The following is a 23,913-nucleotide window of genomic DNA, read 5'->3' as shown; positions in this document are numbered from 1 at the left end:
AGACAGCGGGGGGGCGGGGGGGTGAGGTGGGTTTATGTAATCACAATGAAAATTACAAGAATGCGAAAACTTTCATGTTCCTTTTAGTTTGCATTCAGTCTCATTTTCCCCACGGTGCGTGCTGGACGTGTGTACTATAGCTATGCTGAAATATTTCTTTCATCGCACGACGTCCAGTTATGACATGTGCATGCATCTTATGTATAAATGTCTGAGGACGCATGTGCTTTTGTCCGTCCACCCCGTCCTGTCCTGCAGCTCCTACCACGCAGCTACGAGCAGGCAGAAGACGAAAGGTTGGACCGAGCAGCTGCAGCTGTTGTCTTGTCTCTCGTCTCGAGTGTTGTGTGATGTTCATTTTTGCCTTTTAGAAACTCGCCCGGGCACAGAAGACCCCCTGCGACCAATCAAACGAGGGGACCCCAAGTCTAGTCAGCCAATAGGGACAGAGGTCTGGGTATAAATGCTTAAGTCCATCCCCTGGCAGAGTTGGGCAACCCCTACATTTGGTGGAGAGGACCTGATCCCGGGATCTTTTACCCCTTTCTTTTCTCCTAAGCAGGTAAAAAAGAAAACAATACTTTAGTCAGTCTTCTTAGAAACCCATGGGAATGACTGTGGTGATTTTTCCATACAAATATGGACAAAAACTCTCCCTGACAAAACCATTTTTTAACCAAAAATCTGTCAGACAGACTCCTCCATTGGTGAACTCTGGAGCCATGAAAACTTCTCCTCTTCGCTCATTTTTGTCTTGGATTCCTCTAAAGCTTTGGGCAGATTTTTCGGACATGGAAACTATGTGTGCGCTCTGTAGTGAGACTTTCTTTGAGAGACTTGATGCTCTTGGTTTCTACTAGTCTGCTGAGAAAGGGTTAGCTAAGCATACAGCAGTGTAGTGTCCCTGAAACACTTGTGACTATCTATCAGCTGTTGCTGACGCTTGCAGGGCAGACTTCAGATGTGACTGAGTAGTTCAGGAGCGCTTGATTTGGTCATGGAACTTGTGGAGCCATCTAAAAGGCATGCAATGCTTTGACCTTTCAGTGTACCAGGTGTCATCAATCAACTACACCCCAGGCAACTGAAGGAGTTTTGACCTCTGACAGAGAGAGAGATCGGCTTGTGAAGGTGGCTGTAAATCTATTCTTGATGCCACGAGTCTATTCTGACTGATTCTGCAGCTGCAGAGTTTAGAAATCTGTATTTGAGTCATTTCTATTTAAGTATTAGGTCATGAATTTGAGATGTCTGAGTGCTGGGGAGGAATAAACCAAGCTTTTTCAGTTCAATTCAAGCTCGAATATCATTAGATTGACCATTTGTAGTTTTAAACATCAACATTTTTGTGCTGTTCAGTCTTTAAAGGTCTTCTTGCCTCTGTTATCAAAGCACTTTCTCTGCTACCGATGTATCACAGCTCGGCCACCAGGTTTGCATTAATCTGAGTTCATTCATCTTAATGTCCTGGAAACTGCAGCTCTCCACAGAGAGGGAGGGGTGGAGGACAAGAGGGGGCACAGCCACACTATTTATAATCTGCACTGTGAGGGGAAGACAGGTGGTGAGACAGTCAGACGGGCAGGAAAGCATGTAGACAGCAGAGGAAGACAACAGAGACAGAATGAGAAGGTGTCTCGTCCTCACCAGAGGATTCATAGACAAGACGCTTGAAAAACTTGGAGAAGTGCCAGAAAACAGAAACGGTATTGATCAGATCGTGACGTTGGCCCTCAGGTTGTTTCAGACTGTGAGAAATAACGACCCCCTCCTCTTCTTCTCATCTCTCCTCAGACAGAGTAAGAACCGCAGCCATGGCAAAGAACTGCCACAACGACTACAAGATGAAGTTCTCCCTGGAAGAGGAGTTCCCCGATCTTAGCAAGCACAACAACCACATGTCCAAGGTACAGATCCTCTTCTGACATGTCTGCCCTCGACCACACGCCCAGAGCACACACCCCAAACAGACAGCAGTCACTTTCAGCATGACGTTGCATTTTGACACTGATTTTTACGTAAGCATGACAGAATACTGAAAACAACTGAAAACTGAAACTGAAAACATCTGACTGACCTGCACTGGTGTCATCTGCTGTAGGTGCTGACCAAGGAGATCTACGGCAAGCTGAGGAGCAAGTCCACCCCCAGTGGCTTCACCTTGGATGACGTCATCCAGACTGGTGTTGACAACCCTGGTAAGAAGGAGCAAGTCGTCAGCATAGAGATGAACACAGAGCAGCAAAGAGAGGTTTGAGGCGACATAAATGAACAGAGGCAAACGCCGCATGTCGTGAAACATGAGTTATGATTATGGATCGCTGCTAAAGCTAACAATGCTAGCATCCATCATAAGGTGAAGCAGAAGTTTTTATGGGCTTAAGGCGAAATGTCTGGCAAGTTTTCTGCTCTACTCAGTAAATAGTTATGTCTGAAAAGTCCTCATGACACAGTGGTTCAGGAGCAGGACAAGAGGACCTCATAGTCAACACAACAGGAGCACAAAAACACTATCAGTATCCCCCACAAACATACATCCTCATCCTCATCTTCCCTCTTGTTCCCAAGGTCACCCCTTCATCATGACTGTGGGCTGCGTTGCTGGTGATGAGGAGTCCTATGAGGTCTTCAAGGATCTGCTGGACCCCATCATCTCCGACCGTCACGGTGGATACAAGCCCACCGACAAGCACAAGACCGACCTGAACTTCGAGAACCTGAAGGTGAGGAGAGACAGTGTTGATTTAGATCAGCGCATCTTAAAGATGGAAGGAAGCTGGTCTGTTAGTGAGCGTGCACAACAAATAAACCGCAGGTTACGTTTAGCACCACATCAATTCAAGGTTAAGATTACTAGCTGGACATTCTCCCAAAATACTGACACATTATTTAATTCATCTTCTGAAGCAACAAGCTATTCTATAAATAAACCGTCCACTATGTAAGATTCAGTTTGCAGATCAGAGATTATGGCTTCAATACCGTGATAACGTGTCTGGTGTGTTTTACTTCCTCGCTCAGGGTGGTGATGACCTGGACCCCAACTACGTGCTGTCCAGCCGTGTTCGTACCGGCCGCAGCATCAAGGGATTCACCCTGCCCCCCCACAACAGCCGTGGAGAGCGCAGAGGCATTGAGAAGCTGTCCATTGAGGGTGAGCGTCAAACTCGTGACAATAAGGCCGATCAATCAGTGCATCTGTAGAGAGCTCAGTCTGACAACCTGTCCACCTTCCTGGGTTCTCTCCTCTCAGCTCTGGCCAGCCTGGAGGGCGAGTTCAAGGGAAAGTACTACCCCCTGACAGGCATGACCGAAGCCGAGCAGGACCAGCTGATTGCTGATCACTTCCTGTTCGACAAGCCCGTGTCCCCCCTGCTGACCTGTGCCGGTATGGCCCGCGACTGGCCCGACGGCAGAGGCATCTGGTGAGAGACGCACAGACTGGAAGTGAAATAAAACATTCCAGTACATGTTAGACTTTTTGGGGTTTCCCAAAGATGATCAGATATGTGCTATAATTAACTGTAAAAGCAGATTTTGTGTGCCTACATGAAAACAAACACAGTCAGTAAACAAACCATCTCCCTCTGAGCTAAAATCAGACATCTGTCTTTCTCAAGCCAACCCTTAAAACTTCCACCATCTGTCTCTCTCTCCTAATCTCTAATATGCCAATCCTGATTATTCCAGTTTTCAAACATCTGTCAGTGTCATAAATACCAAAGCGCAGTGTGTTCAGCTGCAGCACACACTGCCCCTTAGTGTGGATCAGGATTGTGGATTGTGTGTAAATGAAGCGAAACTGAGCTGGATTTTCTTTCTCCAGGCACAACGACAACAAGACCTTCCTGGTCTGGGTGAACGAGGAGGATCACCTGCGTGTCATCTCCATGCAGAAGGGAGGCAACATGAAGGAGGTCTTCAGACGCTTCTGCGTTGGCCTGCAGAAGGTAAAACGTGCATGTAGAGTTTCAATGAACACAGCTGATCTCGTTCATACATGAGTCAGAGCCAGTTCCCCCGATGACGCTGTAAAACTTTCCTCCTCACTGCTCAGATTGAGGAGATCTTCAAGAAGCACAACCACGGCTTCATGTGGAACGAGCATCTGGGCTACATCCTGACCTGCCCCTCCAACCTGGGAACCGGCCTGCGCGGTGGCGTGCACGTCAAGCTGCCCAAGCTCAGCACACACGCCAAGTTCGAGGAGATCCTGGGCAGGCTGCGTCTGCAGAAGCGTGGCACAGGTACCTCAGAAACAAATAAAGTCGGATAAAGGGATCTCAAAGAAGGTGGAAAGTTAGTACGCAGCAGCATTGCCGTCTTCCCCCTCTCTTACCGTCTGTGTGTGAATTTGCACTGATCTGTGGGGATAAGACGTCCGGTGTATCTCAGAGAGGACGGGGCTCAGCTTCTCCTGCTTCTCCCCCTCCAGGTGGTGTGGACACAGCCTCCGTGGGCGGCGTGTTCGACATCTCCAACGCTGACCGTCTGGGCTCCTCTGAGGTGGAGCAGGTCCAGCTGGTGGTTGACGGTGTCAAGCTGATGGTCGAGATGGAGAAGAAGCTGGAGAAGGGAGAGTCCATCGACGGCATGATCCCCGCCCAGAAGTAAAGTGGACAGACAACCAATGACTGAGTGACTGTCTGTGTTTGTTTTTTTATATGAGAAAAAAATGAACGGGTAGCCTTGCTGTAAAGTTATTTTACTGGTTTCGGCCAACTGGCTGCTTTCTGCTTACTTCTTTCCATCAAGAAGACACTCCACTTTTCTCTCTGCTCCTTTCTTTCTTACTCATTTTACCCTCATTTGTCTTTTCCTTTCCTGCTTCGTATTTGGTTCCTCTTTCTCACTTCCCATCACTGAAATCATCGTTCCCCCCAACTTCTCTGTAACATCCTGGGATCAATCCATGCATAGTCTGCTCATGGCTATGTATACACACCAAAAGATTTTTTTTTTGGTTGTAAAGTATAAAAGGACAATTAAATTATGCCCCATGTAACAATCAGACCTTCTCTCTCATGTTTTCTTAATGTGGAAACACAAGCGGCTCTTCTGCAGCCGCTCACAACAGATCGACTGATATGCACATTTTAACATGTGCAAAAAAAAAAAAAAAAGCTCTCACTGCACACACACAAGCATTCAATGATAAGAAAGAAACCGCTGAGACGTCACCACAAAGACATGAAATCCGTATCTGAGACAAAGAAAGTAGCATAAAATACAAAAGAGGTTGAAAGTCTTTATTTTGTGTCACACATTATTTCCTAGGAGACATGCAGGATTGCAGGTCAGTCGTTTCTGTAATTTCAGCCCATAAGTTAAGTTATGTCGATAACAGCAACAGCTTCAAACACACTATACAACAGAACTGCAGCCTGAAAGCGTGGCCCTAGCTGTATCTACAGAAGAGGTTCGGAGAGTGAGGCCCAGCTGTACCCACACACACGCACGCACACACACACACACACACACACGCACACACAGTCTAGCCCTACATCACAGCTTCACATTTTCAGACAGTGGTGGATACCTGCTCGGCTGACATCTCCCATTCGACAGATAAACTCCTGCAGACCTCACGGCCGTAAAGATCAGCGTCTGCTGCGTCCGTCTCGTTCGACGCCGCAGACTTCAGACGTACCACAACCTTTTGATTTTGGAGTCGTCAGTGTCAGTGTGTGGTCAGCGCAGCACTTGGTGTGCTCTGTTGGTCGCTTTGTTTTGTAATGAGCTGAGTTTTTAGGAAGGGAAATCAAAGGTCACTGAAGGTCACATCCTCATCTTCAAACACTGGCTCATGCCGCATGCGCTGACATTATACGGTGGCTCGATGAGGCAGGAGTCTGATTAACAGTCATACACCTTTTACAGTCATAATCAGACCTGTTTGGTCAACAGTCGTACATGTCTCAGCAGTGCTGCAGCCTGATTGGTCGACAGAGGGAAAAGCTTACAGTTCCTATCTATCAAAAAAGGTTAAGACGTGAAAAACAAATGCAAGACTGGACAAAAGAAAACTGTTAAATCTGACAAAACCTGATGGAGGTCGTCATCGCCTCGGCTGGTTTCCCTTTGGGAAGTGAAAGAGGCGCAAGTGAAGGAAAAGAAAGACATTCAGAATGTCGACTAGTCACTTCAGCGGGCTCTGAACGTGTGAAACAACGTGATTTTTAAGAATTCACAAAATTAAAATACAGGTTCATTAAAATATCTGCCAGTACAGCACAACGCAAACCCGGCTGAAAAGCAAAAAAAAGTGCTCGATGAATTTAACAACAAATCAGCAAAACCAAAACTGAAGAAAAGAATCAACAAGGAGCCCGTTAAGTGTTAATCGATGCGCGTTCAAGTGTCGATTCTTGGCTTTGTGGCTGTATTGCACTACATCTGAGGAAAGTGATGGCGTTCAGAGACACTGTGAAGCCAGAGTTACCAGAAAAACTACTTCATGTCTGTAGACTTCACGTTACTCTAAACCAGTATGAGCTGCTGTAATCACAAGTGGAAAACGTGGTTTTGAAAGAAGACATCAAATCAGAATTATAATAAAAAAAAGCCTGAAAACATGATGCCTTCACTGGCATTAAGAGCTGAAGTGAAATCTGTGGCTGCTTGACTTCAACAATGAACCAAAAACAACACGAAGAAGCTTTTTAGCTTCACATTTGATCGAGTTTTTAAACTGTGAATAGACATTTGATTTTTCGTATCATATTACGTGAAATTTCCATCCCAGAAGAAGAATTTGGACAGAACAGTCGAATGTGAGTGGTCATCTGGGCCATTTCTTTCCTGCAAACATCCAACGTCAGATCAGAAACTCAATGAAATCATGATTCCAGTTTGAGATCCTGTTTTTTCATTTGCTGGAAATAAATTTGACTTTAAACCAATAAGATGTTGTGATGATGTGAAAGTTTTAGAAAGGCCTTCTGCTCATTAATGAAGGCGTCAGGTGACAAAACGCTGGGATCAGCTGAGTATTTGTGAGGGGCAGAGCGTAAGCTCAGCTGATCAGGTCAGGTCATCAGGCAGCTCGGCGGTAAGCGGCTCACCTGGACAGCAGGTGGAGAGCCGACATCTGACCAGAAATGGGACAAACAAACATCAAAATCCCAACTGAACAGTAAAACGGGCATTCTCGATGGATGGGCAGAAAGGCTGCGATGCTTCACTGTCTGTCACGTCTGCATTTCTGCATGTCTCCCTCTAGGGGTCGGAGGTCAGACTGCACCCTCGCTTCTTCAACGTGACGTCTGCTTCTGAGAGCGACAACAGACGTCAAACTTCTGCCCATTTTAAAAGCTTTAGAGAAAGAAAATAAACTTAATACACAAAAATTAAAACATTTCTTTAAATAGCAGCTCTTTAAAAAGGAATGATGACAAATATGATACAATAGGAAAAACAATGTCAACAACAACAAATCTCCATCCTTCTCATCACACCATCCTTACCATCAAACATTAAACCATGAAAAAAGAAAACAACCATTTGACTCAGTGTGGAGGTGGTGGCGTGTTTTAAGCAGGGGTCGTAGGTCTCTGACAGCTCCAAGGTCAAGGGGTCATCATAAGTCTGCCGATGGCGGCCTGTCTGCGTCTGCGCATCCGTCTGTCTGGCTGTGATTGGTGGCATCAGAAGAAGAGGGTCTTTAGCGGAGGCAAGGCATCGCTAGCCACGTCACATGAGGTGGAGCCCGGGGAGAAAGAGGAGGCGGTCGTTTCTGCCTCGCCGCCCCTCCTCATTCATCAACTTGTCCTGTCCATCATCACTCTGCCCCGCCTCCTGTCACCCTCAGAGCTCCAGCTCCTTTGACACTTTGGTGGCGATGTCTCTAAAGGCTAACGGTGCCCCCCACAGGCGCTTGAACCTCACGCCGCTGCTCTGGCCCAGCCCGCTGGGCAGCTGGCAGACCTCGGCCTCGAAGGCCACGCGGGCGCCGGCTGCTCCGTGGGTGCAGGACAGGAGGAAAGGCCCGGCCAGGTGGACCTGGCAGCCGCAGCCCTGCGCCGCCTCACGCAACGCTAGCACCACCTCTGCCGGGTCGCGGGGGCTCCGCACCCTCACATCCCAGCCGCATCGGGGGGTCCGGGGCTCGGCCGCTTTCTGATGCCCAGATAGATGGCGACTAGAGGGGGAGGGAGGGGAGGAGCGATGCAAACAGAGGAAGGAGGAGGAAAAGCAAAGGTTTGATATGGGATGTTACAGGAGGGGTGGGGGGGACAAGGAAGGAATGGATATATGGGTATAAGTGAGATGGATGTGTTGCATGGATGTTGTATGAATGTGGATGTATGGGAGGTTAGGGGAGGGGGGCGGGGGGAGAGAGATTAGTGTCATACATTATTGGATTTTTACGTTTCCACACAGTTGCCTACATCACAGACACATAAACTCGTTTTTCACACTATACAGCTTAAATACAACATCAAAGGGAAACACAAAGCAAACAGTCTGTGATGGAACGTATATAATCAATGACATAATACATAGATAAATCCATAAATCAGTGATTTCTGTCTTAACGACTGACTTAACGGGGGTCTACCCACAGGGACCATCTACCACAAGGGGTCACGCTCAGCGTCTACGGTCACGCCACAGTCTGCGGGCTAACGTTAGCCTGCTGCTGCTGCTGCTGCTGCTTTACCTGCTGCTTTTAATCTGAGAGTGAGACTGGGCTGAAGCAGCTGAGAGGAAGTAAACAAGACCTTTAGTACACACTGATGACTGAAAAAATACAGTATGTTCACTCTAATCCAGAGGTCTCACAAGCCTTACAAAGACTTTAGCTGCGACTGTTCAGACATATTTTGGGATGTAACCCATAAATGAAGGCAATAATAAGTGACTGTGAGTGAGAAATATGTGTGTGTGTGCTTTAATGCTTAATGTCTGTTACAGTCTGTGTGTTAAAGCTTTGATCCAATCAAAGCATCTTAGGTATTTACAGACTGAACAGCCAAATAATTGAATATATATAATCTGCTTCTTTATTCTTTCATTCCTCCTCTTCTGCAGCCTCGTGGGGAGGATATGACAGTAATAATGTTTGAGTTTGAGCGTTTATAGCAGTTCCTGGTTCTTAATGTTAATCAGCTGTTGGTTCGAGGACAGAGAAGAGAAGTCTGTCTGCTTTCATGAGGCTGGATTTAGATAACTGAGCAGACGGTGTGCATTCGCTGTCTGTACGAGCACTTTCACATCAATTTTATTGTATTTCCATGAGCCCTCACCACATGAAGAGAGAGAATGAAGGATGAGAACATTTCCACATGCGGTGTGAGCACAGCCTGAAACTGAAGCGCTACAACTGAATCACCTTCAGAGTCGCAGTCAGGCGGAGATTTACAGAAATATGCTGTTTGTCGGGGCGGCAGCTGTTGGCTTAGCTTAGCATAAACACTGAAAATAGGAGATTTGGCTCTGCTTTCGCACTGAGCAGTGCTGAGTGCACTGTAAACTGATGGAAAACAGGCTGCTCGTCATGCTGCTGACACATGAAATGACTCCTCTGCTGCTCTCCGGTTGGAAAAATGTAGACATGTACTCACCTTGTGACCGGAGATCTGCTGATTCTCTCAGGTTCGTCTGTGACCCTCAAGAGGAAGACAAAGGTATCTGTTAGGAATCAATCGGCCCGTCGTCTTTCCACACCAAGCCCCCCAGCTGACCCACCCCCCACTTCCTGTTTTAATGCATCAATTAGCAGCATGGCTATAACAGTCAATCCACATCGACCAATCACAACACAGAACACGACAACTCATCTTCAAATCACAGATGGATCATCACCGAGCTACAGTCACTGCACCGCAACACTGGATGGATGTGAAACAACAAAACCACCAACGGAACAAATGAGGGATAAAGAGACGCAGAGGGAGTGAATCCAGAGCGCGAGCCTCGTCCCAGCAGACGACACGGAGTCTGTCCGGAAGGCGTGACCTGACCAGACTCACGCCAATCAAACCGACCTGGAATCAGCTGATATTAGTCCTGCTGACTGTGTCTGACGCACTCCACACTCTAAAACCTGCCAAGCGTTCGATCACTCTGAGCGTCTGCATTTCACAGCTTTGTGAAAGTGTCAGACCGTTTCATTTGGTTTGCCGATCCTCAGGTGTTGTTACGTTACACCTTCGCGATGACGTGGGAAATTGTCTGAGAATAAAACTGCGAGTGAAACATTGAATATGTGGTTTCAATTCAAAACGTAATTACTGATAATTAGCTAAGATCACCAGATCCCATAATTACATAAACTGCTAATATATATTGACACAAAACAGAGAGTAAACCCTTTGAAGAGCCTCTGTCTGGACACAGTAATTAAACTGATGTTCGTCAGTTTCCACTTTCCTTCTTCTCAGTGTCTTTTGTGTTTGTTCGCTTTGTTCTATTTCTGATTTTCCTGCAGCACACAGAAGTCTCACAGCACACCTTTCATCCATTCATTCATTCATGCACTCATACAGTCACTAACATCCAATCATACATTTCGTGTACTTTCTTTAAAGTCGTGTGGGTTCTTCCTCTTCTGAGCATTTAATATGCACTCAGAGCAGATTAATGCATGAACATGGCGCACTAAAAGGCCACACACTGCCAGGGTGTGGCTCGGGGGAGCCGAAGCGTACTCTGGATTACCAACAGGTACTGCTGAGTGTGGGGCGGCATGCTGCGCCTCCCACTCATGACCACCAGGGGCCGCTATTGCTATTTTCTGTGTGTAGACTGAGGGCTTCTTTCCCACCAACCTGGCAACCTATCTCTATTCCAGGAACTGGGGGTGGTCTGGAGGAGAGCAGTGAGATTTCATTGACAGATTTCTCTTCAGTGAAAATGAAACTGGCTCTGGCTGAGGAGCTGTCTAATGTGCCACCTCTCTTACAGCACATGCAGACGTCCCAAATCTTGCATCAATGCATGCATGTATTCTGTAATTAAGTTAAGTGTGTCCTATGGAAATTATGACCTTCTTGACTGGAAACTGATGCCAAGAGCGAGACAAGTGGCATCACATCCTTGTGGGAGAATAACAGTGGGAGACATCCAGCTAAGTGTATTATGAATGAAGAGTAATGAGTGACTGAGTTTGTTACCCTCTGTGTACAAACTGTACAGTTTCTGTGTAACCTGTATGAAGGCTGAGGGCCACAGAGGCCCAAAACTGAGCCAACGAGAGAAAGAAGAGCAGAAAGTGACAGAGGGAGAGAGCAGAAGAAGAAATGAGGCAGGCAGAAGCTGTGAGAGAAGCTAGACGCAGTGTAAGAGGACAATCTGCTTGTATCTTGAGGGAGAGCTGTGCAAGATCCCTGTTTAAGAGAGGGATAAATCCTGGTTACATAACTAATCCTGATTTAAACGGCAGTGACGCTGGGTCAGTCAGTCAGGACGACTGCTGCTTCTTACAGGCATGTGCTCCTCAGGAGGACTCACGCTGTTCTGTACTGCTGCCATGAAACTCATAGCTCACCTGCCCGAACATTTACCACCGAGTCTCTTTACACTGTCGGTGTTGTCCATGTGAGGACAAACGGGACACGATCTAACCTCAAATCAGTCAAGAATTATCGATTAGTTGGAAAAATGCCCAAATTCTCTGATTTCAGAACATGTCCTTCATCTTCCATGACTGTAAACTGAATATATGGGATTCTGGATTGTTGGTCAGACAGAACAAGACATGAGACAATGTCCCCTTGGATCCACTGTATTGGCCATTTTTCAACCTGTTCTGACATGTTACAGCGTTTGAAAGTGAGTCAGTGATTAAATGTGAGGATAACTGATGAGCAGATGATGAAGACTGCTGTCCTTCAATATGCTCATATTTCAGTTTTCAGTCACCTCTCTGATGGGTTTGCCTCCTGTGAAACGCCGGCTGGAGAAAGAAGCTTTTGCTCTCTGATTCTGCAGGACCGACAACAAACACTGAACAACTTCAAAGTGGACGTCTGGATGTGTGTGAAAGTGGTGCCATGATGTCTATGATCACTTCTTGTCTTTCTCATCCTTTGCTCTGGACCTCTGTCTCGTATAAAACGCTAATAAAGCCCCATCCCCCTCTTTCCTGAGTGTCCCGGACCCCACAGCCCTGCCGCAGGACTGCTGCTTTGTTAGCAGCACGGGGAAACATATGGTGTTGATTACATGACTCAGACGAGTACAGTTGAGACAAACTCACACACTCCACGGGACACAAACACACACACATCGTCATCGAGCTGTTTATCCTGAAAATAAGTGTGTGTGTGTGTGTGTGTGTGACTGTGATCGCCTACATGAGCTACCAGACTCCTTTACACCGAAGGCTAATGTTCAAAACACCCACCACCACCCAAAAATCTAACTTCACCTGTTTTTGTTTCACAAAACAAAGCTGTTTAGTTGGAAGCAGACAGCGGTGCAGAGCCGCCTACAGCCTCTAGGGAGCGCTACACAGCATAAAGACCAGCCAGCAGAGACACAAGCAGTCCAGACAGACAGACAGACAGACAGACAGACAGACAGACAGACAGACAGACAGACACCTGCTGATTAGAGTTTTAGTCACAAACATGCTTTGAGATCGAGCTGCTCGACAGGAAGTTAAACTTTGATGGTCACAGTCCCACAAACTCGGCTTTCTGGGTGAGAGTGTTGGTCACAGGTGGGTTTAAACTGGACTTTAAACTGGACCAGAGCTTGGTTTCCAAGCTTCGACTCCAGCGTTTAGACTCCTCCTTGGTCAGGATTAAGCCTTGGCATAAGAAAGCATGAGTAAGCGTGATGACGCTGCTCTATTCAGCACGAGATGATCGTAATCTGTTTATACTGAGGCGACTCACCCTTCAGCATATTCAGATGGTCATATTGCAATGTGACACATTTATCGCATTAATGTGATGAAGAACCTTGACCTTGAGCTTCTGCAATACTTTTTAAGAGCTCTTAATAACACGCAGAGTGAAGTTTTATGTCTGTTTCACGGCCCAGAATTATTTATTAGACTGCATTTCTTTCAGGCCGTATATAACAATAAATCCTAACGATATAAACAAATTAACTGAACAAAACCTGGACCTGGATGAAGTAGCAGAAAATGGATGGATGGATGAACCAATTGAAAATCATTAAATCCTATTTTTTGTGTTCACTACAGGTCTGATGTTTGAATCCCAGATTTAGTCTGAAATGTGCATCGTCTCCCACACAAATCCAATTCAAAACTTTAGCTGCAGCTCTTCTCATGACCTGCAGACACGCTCCACAAACTTAACTTACTGAGTCAACCACAAGCAGAAAATCCACCATGATATCAGATGTTTTTACAGCGCGCTCTTCAAGCTTCAGGTAGAAACACGCTGAGCTGAACTCCTGCCTGTAGAGAAGCTTTGCCTCAGACAATGTTTGGACAACTAAACTCCAACCTGCGACAGACAATGAATGAGGGGCAGAGGGGATGACGGGGCGCCGGCGAGCAGGCAGACAGTCAGGCAGACAGAAGCAGCCAGAAAACATGGGAAAGGAAGACTTACTAACTGTTTTTGTCCCCTGTGGGAGGGTGCAGCCCGACATGGACTTGTTTGAGCTCTGACGTTTAGAAGGGTCAAGAGTGACCCTAGGAGGAGAGAGGAAGAAGAGAAGGAGATGAAGAGAGGGCAAGAGGAATGGAAAAAGGAAAATTAACCGCAGAGAGTCAGAGAGACATCGAATGACAGAGAAAGCCAGTGAGGGGGAGGACAACAGAGACGACAGGAAGAAGAGACACAGTAAACCGTGTGTTCTGTCGTTCAGGAAAAAGAAGGATAGAAGATTGGCAGGTGACCGGTAAGGAAAGCAAAAGTAGTTAAACGGACCAAACAAACGAAGAAAGAAACAAACAGATAAAGCAACAATAAGCAGCTCAGAAGAAATGACTGTGAAGACGTACAGTATGTCCCCCTGACCTGCACACCTGGGTCAAACAGGCCACTTAAAGCAGCACCTGGGTGGGTTACCTGCATCAGGTAAACACACTCCATGACACAAGGTTATGGGATTGATCTATTTCTATGATAACAAGCATGTCCACTGTCTAAAGTGGCTGCATGGGGGTGGAGATCCTTCACCTGTTGGCAGGTGTGGGATTGAAAAACAAAACAAAACAGACCTCCAGTTTAACAAACAGGAGGAATGATTCGACCCAGGTCTGAGATGAAGGAGGACACACAGTGAGGCCTGTAAAGATTCATCATTAGAGAAGGAAGGCTGGTAGGTTAGTGCTGGTGAAGGAAGAGACAGTGAGGCAGCAGGGTTAGCTAAACCATCTTCATGTGCAGCTTTAGAACAAACGGGCCGCCTGCTGTCGCTTCACCACATCTGGATGCTTAGCAGTCATCATCAAACACACAGTCCTTGGAAATAATGGAAAATGTCCGAATGAGTCGTGAGTTAAAGGATCGTTTGTCGTCTCTAATCCGTCTCTACGCTCTTCCTCTTTATGCTAACCCGTCGCTGGAAGCCACACAGAAACCTCCCGTTCTTTCCTCCCCTTCTTCTCCCAGCTTCTCCCCTTACCTGCGAGTCAGCTTGGAGGTGAGTTTGCTTAGGAGGTTGGTCGTGGCCCGGGTCCTGGCGTGGGGCAGCGGGCTGGCATCGTGGGACGGTGTCGGGGAAGCGGGGGGGGCGTGGGAGGGAGGCCTGCGGTCTCTAATTTGCCCTCCGTGGAAAGTGCTCCTCACTGTGGACCCCCTGGAGAGGCGGGAGGAGGGCGTGGAGGACGAGGAGGAGGCTCCAGAGGCGCCGGCAATGCTGTGGGTTGACGGGGAGGCGGGGGGAAGGCGGTGGGATAAGGAGCTGGAGGGGGGAGGAAGAGGAGGAAAACCAACTCAGAATCACATATTCCAGACATCACAGAGCTCAAAGCTCGGACAACAACCGTACAGAGGAATAAACAAACAAACACACAACACTTGTCAATACGATCAATTGTAGCTTTTTCTGTGTTTTCATTGGATTCGCAGGCAATAAGTGAAGACGGTCACCAGCCTTACTCTTTAAAGCACATTTATGTTTACAGCAAACCAGTTGAATTAAGGTTTAACACCAACTTCAGGACATCAAATGGACTTCCTGTTCACCCTAACCATGACCACCAACCTGAACCGAGCAAAAGTCAACTTTTTCCCAGCTGGGGACACGACTTTCATCCCCAATTAGCTGCTCTTTAGCCTAAAATGTTCCCCAGAAAGCAGGCTGTCACACACACACACGCGCGTGCGTGCGCACACACGCACACCTCTTCACCCCTGACTCTGACTGGCTGGTGGCCTGAGGCTGCTTTTCATACGCTCTAGATAACACCCACACACAGGGCTCGAGTGCAGCGCACCATTAGACGGGTTAAGTTGAGGAGCAGCCGCTGCAGCGCAAAATCATTTAATGTCAATGTGAACGAGCTGCGTACTGCAGCTAACTGTGGGGGGGCACACCAGGGGAGGAGGGAGGGGCGCAAAGGAGAGGGGTGAAGAGGCGTGAGAGAGAGGAGAGATGAAGACTGAAAGAAGAGAGGAGAGGAGGAAGAGGAGAGGGTGAGCTGGAACAGAAGCGGGGAAGAAAAGCAAAGAAAGGACGAGAGAAACTACCGATCTTCTTCTTCTTCTTCTTCTACTGTTTGTGTTACAGCGCGATGGTCAGACAAGTTAGGTGCATGAGGGTTGAGATGACCACCACAACCAACAATAAGGACGCTTCTCCAGTGACAGAGATGATCTGAATCGAATAATCCTAAACAAGCATTTCTCTGTCAGGGTACATTAAGAACTTCAGTTAGCGCCATCACACATTAACGTCTGTGCAGAGTGTATCTGTGCGCTTAACGCAGGGACTCGAGCCTCACATACGTTCCCAAATGTGACCGTGTGTCCACGCACGTGTTTCTCCCATCAACCACTCTGGCATGGCATCACATTGACAAGGCCTCTGAGGCGAGTGGAAGGTCACGCTGGCACAGTGCAGGCCTCCCTTCATCCCGCCGCTCGCTCCTGCTCGGCTCCCCTTTCTCCTCCTCCTCTCACGCACCCTCTCTTTCACCTGTCGCTCTTCACCTCCGTCCCTCATCGGCGCCAGGTTAAGTCACTAAAGGAAGCGGCTCCAGAGGATGATGTAGTACGGTTGGTTATGTTGTCAACAGAGGTACATTTACTAAAGTTATATACTAGTACTTTCCTGAGTCTTTCCTTTTAATGCCACTTTCTACCTGTACTTCACCACATTTCAGAGGGAAATATTGTATTTTTCTTTCCTGATTATAATCAGTGCAGGACTTTCCCTGAACGTATTTACTGTGTTTCCAGCGGTGAGTCAGAGCTCCGTATGATGTTTTCTGTCCTTTTTCTGTCCGGTATCTAATAAAGCATCACGGTTGGTTATATTTTTTGTGCAGCTTTACTCTACCAAGGATAATTTTCACACTAATGAATTCATATTTTTCTTCACTGCTTTCAGTGGACTCGATCCAGTCAGTCTCTATTCCACTCGATCAACCCTCAACCCCTCACATCTGACTGGAGGTCAGACGGGCAGGAACTGTGTGGTTCTCCCTCTGAAGGGCAGAATTACAGAGTGATGAAGAGACAGAAGGATGGAAAACAGGTCAGCCAGAATGAAAGTGAGAAAGAGAGACAGACAGAGAGGAGATGGTGCCTGCCATGCTCTGACACTAGACAGGCAGACAACCATCTGCCACAACAACAGACACTTCATATTGGCTGTACACACACACACACACACAAGCCCTTTATCTACTGTACCAGTGGAACCAGTCTCTATTAACCAACGCTTTCACACCGCACTCACTACGAATATACAACTACACTGGACTGAAGGACAATTCAAGGTCACTGTGTGAAGCTGATTTCATCGTGTTCGTGTTCGCCTCTCTGTTTTTAAACTTTCTATCTCCACATCCCAAACTGAGCTAGCTTTTGTCCGCATGCATGCTGTGAAAGGTAAACACACACACACACACACACACACACACACACACACACACACACACACACACACACACACACACACACACACACACACACACACACACACACACACACACACACACACACACACACACACACACACCTAGGCTCCTCTCACCTGTTTTCTTTGCCATTCTGCAGCAGTGAGTGTCTCTCAGTGCTGGATCGGTCTGTGCACACGTACGTGTTCCTTCGGGTCATGGCGCTGGCAGGGATGTTATTCTGCAGAGGATCACAAACCCACAACCACATGAATATTACTGAAGTCAAACGGCCCGTTTTAGTCTGATGTGGAGGCAGAGCGCGGTTCACCACATCACACAATGAAAGGAGAGCTGCAGCGAACGACCTGTTTTCACCTTCTTCAGACTTCTTACAAATATTCAACATTTCCTTCCTCGACCTCAGATGAGCTCTGCAAGTGTCTGCTGTGCAGAACATTAAAGGGTTAATCTCAGGTTAATCTGGGCGCCGTCTTCACCTCTTCACACTCTTTAAACTTTCATTTCTGTCTCATGATAATCTCACTGGATAACTAGAATCTCCATGCTCCTCTGCAGTTTGTTCGTGTCGAGGTGTGGAAGTGTTTTACTGTTCGGCTCTTCTCTGACATGTGGAGGATGCTCATGTTTGCAGCCTCCATAATATCTGTGTCAGTGTCGCCTCTATGTGCTGTAATCTGAGGAAATGGGATTAGGAGGACTGTGAGGGCTGTGCCATCTGTACCTGCTGTATTGATAAGGGATTACATGCGACAGGTCATTTCCACTGGATGACGCATCACACACCCACAAAACAAAGGCGTACCGTGGTGGAGCTGACTTCCTTGCGCCGGTCGGGTATCTCTGCTTTATTTGGGTTGTGAGCAGAGCTCACCATGGGGCTGGAGGGGGTTGGGATGCTACGCGAGCCAGCGGTGTTGGTACTCGTCTTGCGGATGGACAGCCGCTCCTCCTTCAGCCCCGCCCCTTCACCGACACCACTGGGGCTCCTCTTGGGGTGTGTCGACCCTGGAACTGCTGGACCACCTGAGAGACGGGAAATAGTCTCAGTGAAGAAGACTTCTGTGACATTTCAGCATTTCAGAGTCACTGATCTCGGTGTTCCGCCTTACAGAAGTCAGAGTGTCGTCTCTGGCGGTGGTAGGTGGAGGCGCTGCGCTGCGCCTTGTGGCCAGAGGAGGAAGAAGCCGCACCAGAGGAAGTGGTGTGTTTGCTGGTTCCGTTGGTGATGGCGCTGGGTCGGACTCGGGCGAGACTCAGACTGCTGCCCGACCGAGACTCACCGCCCTCCGTCTGCGGGACAGACAGACACAGACAACAAAAAGATTTAAATCTTACCTAAAGGAGGACAGAGGAAGATCTGCAAATAAACAAACAAACAAATAAAAAGGCGAGCGGACACGCTCACCTCAGTCTTGCGTCCCAGCAGCAGGTACGTGGCCATGACCTCATTGTACTTCTGACTGACCAGCGAGTCTCTGACCTCGTCTCTCGTGAAGCCCATTCCAACCATCACATCTGGAAAGTCATTTCACAAGCAAGCGACACGTTACACAGGAACCAGGCAGGCTGAGCTTCTGTTCAATAATGACAGGCTGGTCTTATGTTTTCCTTATTTGTTGAAGGGTAGAAGGTTTATATTTAGGCCACTCATTATATTCATCTTTTCTACCCTATGCACCTTTATCTGTATTTGCACTGAATTGCTTGATCTGGCTGTAAATTACCCACATATCCTTGTTCTCAAACTTCATTGGCTACACAAAAGCACCAATAATTCATTGTTAGAATTGGCTCAGTCTTTATATGAGAGAAGAGAACTGGGCACTTCCTGTCAATGAAACTCTCGATGGCGGGTGCAGACATGACATGGAGGATCCTAATTGGTCAAGTGAGGTGTCCATAATGGAAGCTTTGAACATGGCCCAATCAGATTCCACGTCCTCAAACATCTCACTAAATCCATTTTTTTAAATCCCTGTGAGAAGGTGAGAGCCGAAGACTTTCTCACCAATGCGGCTGGTGTCGTTAAAGTCCTCCTCGGGCTCCGTGTGGGGCTTCAGCTCCTCGCCGTCAAAGCCGACATTCATCCACTTATCTTTCATTATTTGCTGGTGAGAGAGGAGAAGCAGAGAGAGGCCTTGACAAACACAGCAGGACAGCAGAGACAAAGACAACCGAGAGCTGCTGGAGACACATCACCTCTGTTTTCATTCATTGCTGCTGTCCTTGAAACATAAGACCCCTTACAGACATTGGACATGGAGAGCAATGATATATGACTGTTCATCAGACTGCACTGCACGGCTCCACATGTAGACCCATGTGGTGCAGAACAGGCTTTGAGCGTGTGCTTTCCCATCATGCAGCTGTACAGTTTCCTCCTCACCTCCAGCGAGCAGCGCTTTGAAGGGTTGAGGACCAGGAAGCGGCGGAGGATCCCCTCGCAGTCTGTAGACATGTAGAAGGGCACGCGGTATTTCCCCCTCAGCACTCGCTCTCGCAGCTCCTGAACACGACCAACAGGCAACGACACACGCTGAGTTTCTGCTGCAGTGACACTGAAGCCATTAACGACTGGGTTCAGGACATATTTAAATATCAGTGATCTTTACTGTCTGTCTGTCATGTTGTGATGCACATTATGTGATTTAAGGTTCTAAACCACTGGTCAACATTGGCAGAAGAAGACGACTGCATGCTGGTTAACAATGCAGGATTTAAAGTACTTCAAAAAATTATGAGGAAAGAAATACATTCAGCACGTACTGTGAATGCAAACATAACTTTGGTTTGTTTGCAGAAAAACTCCACAGACGCTCTTTAAACAGATTAAATTAGAAAACCAGTACGTCAATTTTGAAAGCACTTGTTAGCTATACTAATTAGCTTAATTCTGATTTTAAGCATACTGAGAGAGGAGACATTTAAAACTAGTTTTCACTGTGCGGCTGTAGGAGTTTAAGCTAAAACAGTATTTGCTGCTGTAAGCCAAAACCTTTCAGTCGCCTCAGGTGACATTTCTCATAGAATAAAATATCCTCCACGTCACCCACCTTCAGGTTCTGTCCGTCAAAGGGCAAGGACCCACTGACCAGCGTGTACAGGATGACACCCAGGCTCCAGATGTCCACTTCTGGACCGTCGTACTTCTTCCCCTGGAACAGCTCCGGGGCGGCGTATGGCGGGGAGCCGCAGAACGTGTCCAGTTTACTGCCCGCAGAGAACTCGTTACTGAAGCCAAAGTCGGCTATTTTGATGTTGGAGTCGGCGTCTAACAGCAAGTTCTCCGCCTGCACCAAACAACAGACAGTGAGACACGCAGAAATACAGAAAACTATGATCATATATTGTTCCTGAAAACCTCAGTGGAGAAATAGATTATTTGTTTTCAGCTCCGTCTTGATGCCACAGAGAATGACAAATTGTGCCGAGTTACAGATATCTGGTTGATTAATATGCACAAGACCAACACATGCAGCCTGTTTCAGAAGTGTTAATGACAGACAGACAGTTACTGTCACGGATTTCTGGTTATCTGGAGAAGGTTCTTCTAACACTGCGTAATCACCTTCAAGTCTCTGTGAACGATGTTCTTCAGATGACAGTAGTGCACCGCTGAGACAATCTGAGGAGAGACAGAAAAGAAAAGCGTCGAATAAAGGAAGATAACGGCTTCTAACGTTTGGATTCACAGGTCGAAGGAAGCTTGACTGGGAGCTCCTTGTGATGAACGGGAAAAGCAGGTTATGTCGTTTTCCACTGGAACGTGAACACAGCAGCAGCTTTCAGACAGACAGACAGACAGACAGACAGACAGACAGACAGACAGACAGACAGACAGACAGACAGACAGACAGACAGACAGACAGGTGAGGTGAGGTGAGGTGAGGTATGAGATCGAGCTGACCTGTCTGAACTTGGCTCTGGCCTCTTTCTCCTTCATTCTGCCATGAGCTACGAGGTAGTCAAACACTTCGCCTGGAAAAGCAAGAAGAGTATGAAGATTTAAAATTAAATAGAGTTTACCTTGCATGCACAAACAGAGGAAGCTGTGAAACAGGAGGAAGAGCAGTATCCCTGAGCAAGATGCTGAACCCCAAGTTGGTGTGTGAGGGGCTCAGACACCAGTGATTGTGTGTGTGAATGGCTGAATGCTGGCTAGTGGTAGGTAATACTAGAACAATGCAGTCCATGTACTGATACTCTGGGCTGTAAGTGCTCAGCACTGCTGCCTCAGTATATGTCCATGTGTGTTTAAGTTCTTCTAAATCTCTGCCACTCAAAACAGTCTGCAGGGGTTATGAGTCCAGTCAGGTCTGCGTCGAGCGTGCACAGATCGGGTGCCCTGGTGGAGCATGAGCCCTTATACCAAGGCCGAGTCCTCCGGGTTCGACTCCGACCCAGGGCCCTTTGCTGCGCCTCGTCCTTTCCCTCTCCCTGTTTTCACGTCTGTTTTCAGCTTCACAGCTGTACTATCTCAAAATAAAAAGCTGAAAAGAGTAAAAGCATATGTAGACATGTGTGGGAATGAAAAAACTTTCCAAAACTACGTCCTCAAATGTTTTTCCTTTGTGGTTTTATTCTTCAGAAAAAGAAAATGAAACAGCTAAATTCTGCTATCCAGTTCAGTTCACGTATGAAACCCTTTGCTGTCCAAAATTCATGATATTCCCAAACTGCTTGACATCTCATGTGTTGAACACTTGCATCACACACAAGTCTAAAACGATTTTGAGTCCGAGGTTGAGCTGAGCAGAGCAGCGTGTCGGCCGGTGAGCTGCAGCCTTATTAGGCATCGAACACAACATGCAGAGAGAGCAGCGGAGAGAGACTAAGGGATCATGACGAGACAACAAAGGAAAACAGAGAAGCTGCAAAAATAGAAGAGAGCATGAGAAACACTGAGCACAGAGCCAGACAGCGGAGCAGTAAAGCAAAGTGATTGGACAGATGGGACGTCTCACTCATGAGACGGAGACAAAGGACTGAACTCAACCTTTACCCCCTAAATGAATTAGTCCACTGGTTGCAGAGTACAGTTCAGTCCAAGTAATCAATCTAACTGCCACCATTCAGATGGACAGTGGTGACGGGGGTCGTGGGGGCGGCGGGGGTGTCACTCACCTCCGCTGGCGTACTCCATAATCAGGTAAAGAGTCTTCTCGGTCTCAATCACCTCAAACAGCTGAACTGTAACACAGAGAGGAAGAGAGGTTAACACACACACACACACACACACACACACACACACACACACACACACACACACACACACACACACACACACACACACACACACACACACACACACACAGAGTGTAACTCACCGATGTTGGGGTGGTTGAGAGTTTTCATGATGCGTACCTCTCGAAACAGCTGGAAAACATTTAAAGGAGAAAAGGTCACACAAAGGTCACACAGAATATTCAAAGGTTTCTTAAAGTGTCTGAAAACACGACTCGCTCTGGCACGAAACAATAACGAACGATTAATGCAGCGTTATCTGGACCTCAGTGCGCTGACACATTCAAGTTAAACTCATGTTCACTCCTTTGAACGTCGTGCTGCTGGAGATTCTGGTAGAATTTAACTTGTTTGTCATTTATTTACACATCGGTCGTCATGAAGAACGTATAGTACAATAAATACACAGAGACACAGTGAACAGTACTACAGTGTGATGAAGTACACAAACATGTGAGTCAGCTTTAAAGCAGAAACTCTTCTTCTCTCAGTGCTCGACCTTTCACAGCTTCATTCATTCATTCATTCATTCATTCATTCATTCAATGAATCAGGTGTCAGTTAATTCATACAATCCATAGACAGACAGCGTTTCCCCTTCATCCATCTTATACACGCACACACACGCGCACACACACACACACACACACACACACACACACGCACACACACGCACACACACACACTCTTATGGCCGCCTCTACACCTGGGGCCACCCGGGGCAGCGTCTCACTGGTGCTCGGCTGACTCGGCCTCCTCCCCTGAGTGCGCCCCCCCCCCCCCCCCATCCATCACTGGCTGCAGACTGCTGCCTCATGCTGTCACTGTGACGCTGCCTCGCTCGCTCGCTCTCTCTCACTGTCTAATTAAAGTAATGTATTTGTCTGTGAACCCCATTTTAGAAGATTACAGAGGGAAGTGCCAGGGCCAGATGCATCGCAGCGGAAAGCTGATGGGCGGTTATGGGATGTTTCTAACACGGCTGGAATTACAGTAAATTGAGCCATAATTTCCCCACGGAAATGAAAAATATGAAGTGAAATATATGAAACATGCTGTAAAAGTTTGTGACTCTGCCAAGTAATTACACACTGGTCTGGTTTAAGGGTCCACACACCCTCTGTGAGGACGGACAAATGCAGTCAAGACATGCATCCATGATTGGTGGTTTCGGTTTGTTTATTAGTGACAAAGTGAGACTTTCTGACCCTGGAGGGGAAATGTGTGTGTGCGTACACTGAGTGCATGATAGAAAAATAAAGCAGGGTTTGTCAGCAGGAACCTGTAACAGAAATAGAAAATGAAGCAAATGAACAATGCACAGGAGAGGAGGCGCACAGAGGGAGGGAAACACAACAAAACGATAAGAAAGTAAGAAAGGAGACGCACAGCGAGAAGTGAAGCTGACTGTTAGTGTTTGTATCAGGAGACATGTTTCACTGCACATTTGTCTTTTTTGAAACAAGAATACAAAAGCAGAAATTCACTGTGAAACCCACAAACAATCCCTGTCTTCCTCTGGCTACGTGTCCTTATGTCCGGTAAAATCTCTCATTTCTCTGCAGCTCAATAAGAAGCCGTGATGTCACACTCACAAACGTTCATCTGTTATCTCTGCTTGATTTCATGCTCAGCAGCACGTTAAGAGG

General features: G+C 47.2%; 2 protein-coding genes across 5 annotated transcripts in view; one reads left to right on the top strand and one right to left on the bottom strand.

The window, feature by feature from the left end:
- Positions 1–509: 509 nt before the first annotated feature.
- Positions 510–4,994, top strand: ckmb (creatine kinase, muscle b). Its single transcript, XM_070970827.1, has 9 exons — positions 510–562; positions 1,795–1,907; positions 2,102–2,198; positions 2,569–2,723; positions 3,022–3,154; positions 3,254–3,425; positions 3,827–3,950; positions 4,058–4,247; positions 4,436–4,994. Exons 2-9 carry the CDS (start codon positions 1,815–1,817, stop codon positions 4,612–4,614), a joined length of 1,143 nt encoding a protein of 380 aa, XP_070826928.1. The 5' UTR covers positions 510–562; positions 1,795–1,814; the 3' UTR covers positions 4,615–4,994.
- Positions 4,995–5,235: 241 nt separating this feature from the next.
- Positions 5,236–23,913, bottom strand: part of mark4b (MAP/microtubule affinity-regulating kinase 4b) — a 38,908-nt gene continuing 20,230 nt past the window's right edge. The window contains exons 4-18 of one of the 4 annotated variants that reach the window (XM_070970139.1): positions 22,348–22,396; positions 22,145–22,210; positions 20,928–20,998; positions 20,589–20,645; positions 20,074–20,310; positions 19,407–19,526; positions 19,029–19,128; positions 18,426–18,535; positions 18,130–18,310; positions 17,823–18,043; positions 17,134–17,237; positions 14,557–14,835; positions 13,536–13,618; positions 9,567–9,603; positions 5,236–8,140 (exon numbers count right to left, since the gene is read on the bottom strand). In XM_070970139.1, the coding sequence (XP_070826240.1) occupies positions 7,807–8,140; positions 9,567–9,603; positions 13,536–13,618; positions 14,557–14,835; positions 17,134–17,237; positions 17,823–18,043; positions 18,130–18,310; positions 18,426–18,535; positions 19,029–19,128; positions 19,407–19,526; positions 20,074–20,310; positions 20,589–20,645; positions 20,928–20,998; positions 22,145–22,210; positions 22,348–22,396 (2,049 nt within the window). In that variant the 3' untranslated portion in view covers positions 5,236–7,806. Of the gene's footprint in view, positions 8,141–9,566; positions 9,612–13,535; positions 13,619–14,556; positions 14,836–17,133; positions 17,238–17,822; positions 18,044–18,129; positions 18,311–18,425; positions 18,536–19,028; positions 19,129–19,406; positions 19,527–20,073; positions 20,311–20,588; positions 20,646–20,927; positions 20,999–22,144; positions 22,211–22,347; positions 22,397–23,913 lie in introns of all 4 variants that reach the window. The other 3 variants (XM_070970142.1, XM_070970141.1, XM_070970143.1) reach the window with 3 other exon arrangements.

This window comes from Chaetodon trifascialis, chromosome 9 (assembly GCF_039877785.1).
Source record: "Chaetodon trifascialis isolate fChaTrf1 chromosome 9, fChaTrf1.hap1, whole genome shotgun sequence".
NCBI lineage: Eukaryota > Metazoa > Chordata > Actinopteri > Chaetodontiformes > Chaetodontidae > Chaetodon > Chaetodon trifascialis.
This window is presented reverse-complemented; position numbering and strand designations above follow the sequence as displayed.

Excerpts from the sequence above, each read along its gene's own strand:
- ckmb (XM_070970827.1), top strand. The coding sequence starts at position 1,815 with ATGGCAAAGAACTGCCACAACGACTACAAGATGAAGTTCTCCCTGGAA. Across the intron at positions 3,155-3,253 it reads TGAGAAGCTGTCCATTGAGG|CTCTGGCCAGCCTGGAGGGC; the intron begins GTGAGCGTCAAA and ends CTCTCCTCTCAG. Across the intron at positions 4,248-4,435 it reads TCTGCAGAAGCGTGGCACAG|GTGGTGTGGACACAGCCTCC; the intron begins GTACCTCAGAAA and ends CTCCCCCTCCAG.